Source organism: Helobdella robusta (genome assembly GCF_000326865.2).
Source record: "Helobdella robusta unplaced genomic scaffold HELROscaffold_22, whole genome shotgun sequence".
NCBI classification, from domain to species: Eukaryota; Metazoa; Annelida; class Clitellata; order Rhynchobdellida; family Glossiphoniidae; genus Helobdella; species Helobdella robusta.
The window spans coordinates 1,965,027-1,973,191 of record NW_008704170.1 but is presented as its reverse complement, the minus strand read 5'-3'; the positions used below and the strand labels follow the sequence as shown (position 1 = coordinate 1,973,191).

General features: G+C 33.7%; 2 protein-coding genes across 2 annotated transcripts in view; both read left to right on the top strand.

Moving 5' to 3' along the window:
* Nucleotides 1–292: 292 nt before the first annotated feature.
* On the top strand, nt 293–457 carry HELRODRAFT_78450 (hypothetical protein; the record flags this gene model as incomplete). Its single annotated transcript, XM_009018708.1, has 1 exon — nt 293–457. A coding segment is annotated over one exon (165 nt), but the record flags the coding sequence as incomplete, so codon positions are not given.
* A 7,533-nt stretch (nt 458–7,990) lies between these two features.
* HELRODRAFT_172035 (hypothetical protein) overlaps nt 7,991–8,165 on the top strand; it is a gene marked incomplete at both ends in the record, with an annotated part of 10,079 nt that continues 9,904 nt past the window's right edge. The window contains one exon of the mRNA XM_009018707.1: nt 7,991–8,163. Coding sequence (XP_009016955.1) covers nt 7,991–8,163 — 173 coding nt within the window. The remainder of the gene's footprint in view (nt 8,164–8,165) is intronic.

Sequence of the window (8,165 nt, the reverse complement as noted above, 5' to 3'; positions counted from 1 at the left end):
TCTCTCTCCCTCTCTATTCATTTTATCGTTGTCTCCTCAATACATTCTCGTTAACAATGTTGAAATTTTTCTGTTCTAATATTTTAATCAAACTAAACTATCATATTTCTTTTTTTCATTTTTATTCTTCTCACATCATCATCATCATTTTTGAGTTTTTTGCACTATTCTCTGAATTTATTCACTTCAAAACTAAACTTTCTCTTTTTCTCCCTCTCTCCCTCTTTCGATATTACTAATGATGTAATAGAATAAAAATAGCATATTCTCAAAATTTGTATCTCTGTTCTCCATCAAAGACAGCACATCACTATTTCCGGTCATCGTGTTTGTGCACGGCGTCAGCTATGACACCGGAACCGGCAATGCATACGACGGAAGTTACCTGGCCGCCTTCGGTCACGTGATTGTTGTGACCTTGAACTATCGAGTCGGAGTTTTAGGTGCGTCTTTTTAACTTTTTTTCAATTAATTATATTGACCAATCCGTTCATTCGTTTGTTCGTTCATCCATTCATCAACGCATTCATTCACTTTTCATTCATTTCTTCATTTATTCATTCATTCATTCATCTATTAATTCATTCATTCATTCATCTATTAATTCATTCATTCAAACATGCATTCTTTTACCATTTTCACCCATTTTTTTAATGGCGGTAAGGACGACGATGATAATTTTAATAATAATTTCTACACAGGGTTAGAACGTTACAACAAAACTGACCATAACCTGACCATTTATTCCCTCTTCTTTGAAATTTATTTTCAATCTCAAGAGCTTCCTAATGCCTACCACTTAAATGCCTTTTTATCCATATTTTATAAGATTACTCATGTCCATATTTAGATATCCGATTCTCTTTCTCTCTCTTTTTCTCTCTCTTTTCCTCTCTCTTTCTAATTTTTTTATTTAACAACGATGACGAATCGAAATCACTTAACTGTATATAGGGCATTGCAAATTTTCCAATTAAAAACAATAAGAAAACAACAACAACAACCACAACAACAACAAGAACAACAACAACAACAAAAATAATAATAATAATAATAATAATAATAATGAAACATCGCAGGCTATCTAAGCACAGAGGACACGAAGGCTCGGGGGAACAACGCCTTATTTGATATCGCAGCAGCCTTACATTGGGTCAACAACAACATCGCCGGTCAGTTTTTATCCTCATCATCACCATCATCTTTGTCGCCACCATCATCATCATCACCACCATCGTCATCATTATCATCACCACCATCGTCATCATCGTCCTTGCCACCATCATCGTCATCAGGTTTTCAGGGCAACAAAAGTTCAGTGACCCTAGTAGGGCACAAGTTCGGTGCCTCGTTGGTACAAATTTTGATGGTTTCTCCGCTGACCAGAGGTATGTATCATCGTCATCATCGTCATCACAATCCTCATTTTTTTTGCATCGTTAGTTTCGAAATTAACTTGTAACTTATAATATTAGCAGTAATTCTGTGCTGCTGTTCTGGTTAATATTATTATTAGTAATAGTAGTGATAGTGTTTAATTAATATTATTATTATCATTATCATCATTATTATACTTATTATTTCCAGGGCAGGCCCTATTCCACAGGGTCGTGCTACTTGGCGGGTCTGCCCTCTGTATGGACTGCGTCGCCGAAAGAAACAACATGTCAAACAACAACAACAACAACATTAATAATAATAATAACAATAACAACTATACTAATAGCAATAATAACAATGATAATAATAATAATAATAAGAAGAAGAAGAATAATATTAACCATAAATTATTAATAAATAGCAGTCCATATTACAGCGCCGATAAATTAATAGCCGATGATAAATTTTATGGAAACGCGGAAAAAATGCACCACAACAATAACATTAAATCTCATCTTTATTACACGACCTTACTAGCTTATCTTCTCGGTTGTTTTTCTTCAAACGCAGATGACAATCATAACATCAACAATAACAACAACCACAACAACAATAATAATAATAATCATAATCATGATAATAACAATAATAACACCAACACCAAAGACATCAACTACAAACCAGTACTTAACAGGACAACATTAACAACATCAACAACAACAAACAACTACAACATCATCGACAACAGCAACAACATCAACAACAACATCAACATTGACAACAACATAGATAAAAAAATTTTAAAAAGAAAATTACTCTCCACACAAGAGCAACAAATCAATATGTTTCCAGAACGAGTGGACGTCATGATGAAATGCCTACACCGGCAAACAGTAAACAATATTATCGACGCTTCCTATCTAATTAAAAAATATGCGCTACAAAAATCAAATTCCCAACGTACGTCACCTTTTACGTCACCATCATCGCCATTGTCATCTTACTTGTCAATAACATCTGCATCAGCAGCAGCAGCTACAGCAGCAGCTACAGCAGCAGCTACAGCAGCAACTTTGTCGACAAAATCCACCGAAACGTCATTGTCATCTGCAACTAAACTATCTTTGTTATCATCATCTAGGTCATCATCATCTAGGTCATCATCATCTACGTCATCATCATCTACGTCATCATCATCATGGTTCTTACTTCCGGGACCATACCGGCCACGTGTGGACGGCGGATTGATGAGTGTCCTGCCGACGGACGTGAGGTCGCTGATGCTGGAGAATGTCGTTCATGTCTGGAAGCTTAAGCAGCAGCTGCAACGACAACAACAGCGGCAACGGCTGGAACTACATCAACAACTGCAACTACAACAAAGACAACTACAGCAGCTTCAGCAAAGCCAACAGCAGCAGTTGAAACTACAACAGCATCAACAACACCATCGTCTACAAAATCTACAAAGCCTACCAAAACCAAATCAACGATCACGGACCCAACGAAATTTAAACAAACAGAGGCACACGCATCTGCAACTAGATCCATCATTTCATTTTAATCTGTTTGGACAACAACAAAATAAAAACAACAACAGCAACAACAAAAACAATAACTACTACTTCAACAACATCAACAACAACCATCACTACATTAGCAAACTCGAGCAGAGCATAATGCACCTAACGCGCCCTCATTTAAATAAACAAACTTATAGACCCGACTATCAATCAAAGATAGCAAATAATGAAAAGAGAAATGTCAAACAACAACCACCACAACAACAACAACAACTACTACTACTACTACAACCACAACAACATCACAACAGTAGACATTTTCCATTTGAAAAACTTGCATTAAATAGCAATGGGGATGTAAATTACTTTGATGGTGACCAACCAATCAATAAAACAAAAAGAAACAAAGACAACAACAGCAACAACAACATCAACAACAACAACGACAACATCTTCAACAACAATATAAACAACAGCAACAACTACGACAACACCAGCGACAACAACAAAACTATGCTCCCATTAGCAATAAACCAACCGTCTTTTAGTAATAATGAATTCATGACGCAAACAAGATACGGTGATGTTCATGGTGATGAAGAAGAAGAAGAAGAAGATGATGATGATGATGATGTTGGTGGTGGTGGTAATTATGGTGATAGCGCTGGTTATGATGATTATTCTAATCAGGACAATGTTCCCATGAATGACCTTCCATATAACAAGTTACAAACACATAACATTAACAAAAACATCAACAACAACATCAACAACAACAAAATCAACAACAACATAAACCACAACATCAACAACAACAACAGCAACAGCAACAACATCAACAAACATAATACGTATCGAACTTCAGCCCATAGCCATAACTCTCCACCGAAAAATATAAACCCCGTCACACTTGATCACGATAATATTGACAAAAAAAAACAAAATAGCAACTACAACTACAACAACTACAACAACATCAACAACATCATCAACAACAGCAACAACAACATCAACAGCAGCAACATCAACAATAACATTAACAACAATATTAACATACCGACGACTTGGTTCTCAACTATACCGCTTCTAGTCGGAGTCGATTACGTCGTTGATATTGCCAACAAAAGACAAAATCAACAACATCAACAACAACAACAACAACATCAACAACATCAACATCATCAACAAAAACAACAACAACAAAATTATAGAGAAGTTAGTTGAATGAAATTGTTTGCATTTGCAAACGTGTTTGTAATCATCGTCTGTTCTTTATGTGATATGTATACATGGATGTGTTTACATATTTATGTACATATTTATATGCATATATGTTTTATACATACGTATAGTCTTTATATCCATATATATGCCTTATATAAATGTATACCCTATATACACATGTGTGTGTGTGTGTGTGTGTGTGTGTGTGTGTGTGTGTGTGTGTGTGTGTGTGAGCACCCATCCAAAGTATTGGATAGCGTGTTTACTGTAAGTCTCAGGAATTTTATATATGCGTGTTTACACGGTTCGTATGTTAGGCTTTAATGATGCTGTACGAATGTATGTTTGTTTGTTTGTATGTATGTATGCATATGCTGTTTGTATGTTTGTATGTATGTATGCATGTATGCAGCATATGCTGTTTGTATGTATGTTTGTATGTATGTATGTATTTTTGTATGTACGTTTGTATGTTCGTTTGTATGTATGTAATGTATTTGTATTTGTATTAGACGGTTTTGAAATAATTTTAAGTTGTTTGCCATGACACTATTGCGTAACATGGCTTATGAATAGGTGGGAGAGATGAATAAATTCATTATCATTATAAGTTCAATAAATGAAGTATGGATGGAGAGATGAATTCATTCATTCATTCATTCATTCATTTATTCATTCATTTATTCATTCATTTATTTATTTTGTTATTATTTAATTTTTTTATTCATTTTATTTATTTTATTTCGATTCCATCTGACCGTAAAAACCCAATTGGCTCCTGTCCACTGAAATAAATGTCGATAAAATGCTGAAAAAATTATGAAATAATAAAAGAATGAATGAACGAACGAACGAACTAACGAAGGAACAAACGAATGAATGAATGAATGAATGAATGAATGAATGAATGAATGAATGAATGAATGAATGAACGAACGAACGAACGAATAAATGAATGAATGAGTGAATGGAGGAAAGAATGACAATAAATTAATCGATTCATGTCGTTTGATAGACGGTTAAACGAAATAAAAAATATTATAAACTATTCAATCTAGTTATAAATCGCTAAAAACTTTGTAGATGAAAATGAGAGAAAGAAAGGATGAGAGAGAGAAAGAGGAAAATAAAAAAGGAGAGAAGGAGAAAGAGAGAGAGAAAAAAAAGAGAGAGACATTGACATGATATACGATAGACATATATATTACTGTCTTCTTGATTGATGGTTGAGAAGATTATTATGGTTGGATAAATTGATTGAGTTTAATGTTTTAATGGTGGATGAATGAATGAATGGTCAAATGAATGAACGAATGAACAAACAAACGAACGAACGAACGAACGAACGAATAAATGAATGGTTGATTGAAGGATGGAAGGATGATTGGATTAGACAGATTGATAAACGAATTAATAAAATTATTGAATAGAAAGTGGATTGAAGAATGAATCGATGGATGAATGAATAAATGAATGAATGAATAGATGAATAAAAGAATGAATGAATGAACGAACGAACAAGCGAATGAACGTACGAGTGAATGAACCAATAACTCACAAATTTCACTTCCGAAGGCACGCATATTGTCACATTTGTATGCAGGTTACCAAAAAAATTGTTGAAAAATCATCATATTGCACAAAGAAATGTATGTACGCACGTGCTCATGTATGTGCGTACGTGTGTGTGTGTGTGTGTTTGTGTGCGTGTGTGTGTGTGCAAGTTTGTTTGTTTCAATAATTTCTATATTTGCATTTGTTTTCAACACTGTAGTCTTGAATTATTTAGTTGGTATTCCGAACATATGCCTACGTCTGCATGTACGTACAAAGAGAGAAAAAGAGAGAGAGAAAGAGACAAAGAGAGAGTGTGAAAAGAGACAGAGATACACAATAAAATAGCGAAACAGACAGACATGAAGGGAGAACGAAAAAATGGGAGCAAACAAGAGAAGGGGATGAAAAAGAGAAAAAGAAGAATAAAAATAAATAGTAAGAGAGAGAGAGAGAGTGAAAAATAAAGAGAGAGAAAAAAAAAGATGAAGAGATAAAGAGAGAGAGAGAGAGAAAGAGAGAGAGAGAGAAAATAGCCTTGCACCCAAACGAAGTTTTTTTTTGAAATTTTAAGCATTCGAAATGACTTAACGAGAAAGGAGGAACAAAAAAAAACAGAAGAAATAATTCGAAAGCGTTTTCTATTTATTCCGCCGGCTAATGCTGATGCTGTTGTGTTCCATTTTATTACTCTCTACTTTTCAATTCCATTCCGTTATTTTCAAGTTCCCATCCAGAAAATATAATAACTGAATAATTGGAGAGCTAAAAATAAAATTATTTTTGGCTCCGTACAATTTGCTAGCTACAACTCGACGAAATGTCTATAAAGAAATCATATCACGTCTGTGAAATAACTAACACACACACACACACACACACACACACACAAGCACGCAACACACACACACACACACACTCGTACATACATTTTCATTCACTTGAGTTTTTACTTGAAAGAATATGAAACGTACAAAAACATACATTACGAAATGTATTGCTTATATTGCTTGAAAACTTGAAATGGAAAATAAATTATGATAAAAATGAAACTCATTCCTTCGTTAAAATTTGATTTAAACAACCTCTCTCTACTTCCTAGTCAATAATTTATTTAGAGAATTATATTTTCTGGAATGTTTTTTGGTATAAAACTATTTTTAAAAAAAAAAATCCTTCCAAGAAATTTAAAAAATTATTGAAAAACTTGAAAAATAACAACAACAACAACATCAACTACAACAACAACAACATCAACAGCATCATGAACAACAACGAAATCATCATTCTTAAAACATTAACACATACATTAACATCAATAACCGCAACAACAATAACAAGAAAAACGTCACGTCAACAACAACAACATTAACAATAACAACAACATCATCATCTTAGCAATCCTATTTAGAGTAGTCGTAAAATTAAAATCTTCAATTGATATTTTAATTTAACGAAATTAGAAACTCGCCTTCATTCCTTCGTTGGCTTTTTCTTATTCTTTCTATCATTTATTCGTTATTTCATTCATTCATTCATTCATTCATTCATTCATTCACTCATTCATTCATTCAATTACTCAACCATTTATTCATTTTCACTTTTTTCATTCGTTCAATAAATAGCTAGCTCTGTTTTTTGGTTCTTATTCAAAGGTAATTCTTTTCAATCATTCACCCAACTTTTTTCCCTTCATTCATTCTTTGACTGTTCTCATTCAGTCATTTTTTCTCTTTTCTCTCTCTCTCTCTCTCTCTCTCTCTCTCTCTCTCTCTTTCTCTCTCTCTCTCTCTTTGATTCTATGAATTTTACGTTTTGAGTTTTTTAATTTTCAGCCTTTCAACTAAGTGACCATTGCATTATTATATTTTAAGTATTCGTTCTTTCATTTGTTCGTTCGTTCTTTTATTTGTTCATTCGTTCGTTCACTTATCCGTACATTCATTCATTCATTCAGTCTTTTATTTGTTCGTTTGCTCATTCATTCAATCATTTATTTGTTTGTTTGTTCATTCATTCATGTCCGAAAACTAGCTGATAATAATTTTTTATAATTTAAAAATAATTTTTATTTTATTTTTTAAACGTTTTGAATTGATAATGAACTCCATGTTAACGCAGCAGCAAATGTTCACACAGACGCACCCGTACCCACACTCACACACACACACACACACACACGCTCCTACAAACGCACACACACACAAATAAACTCATACAAACACACACAAACACATGCATGCAGTTTATTAAATCTCTCCTGGCTAAATACACCGATGAACAATATACCTTGTTTTTGTCACAACAACATGGAAGCACCCAGAAAAATGGACAACATCAACAACAACAACGACAACAACGACAACATCAACAACAACAACATCAACAGCATCAACAACAACAACAACAACAACAACAGGAACCTCAACATCAACAACAACAAAATGGACATCAACAACAACTTCAAAAACTTCAGCGGATCGT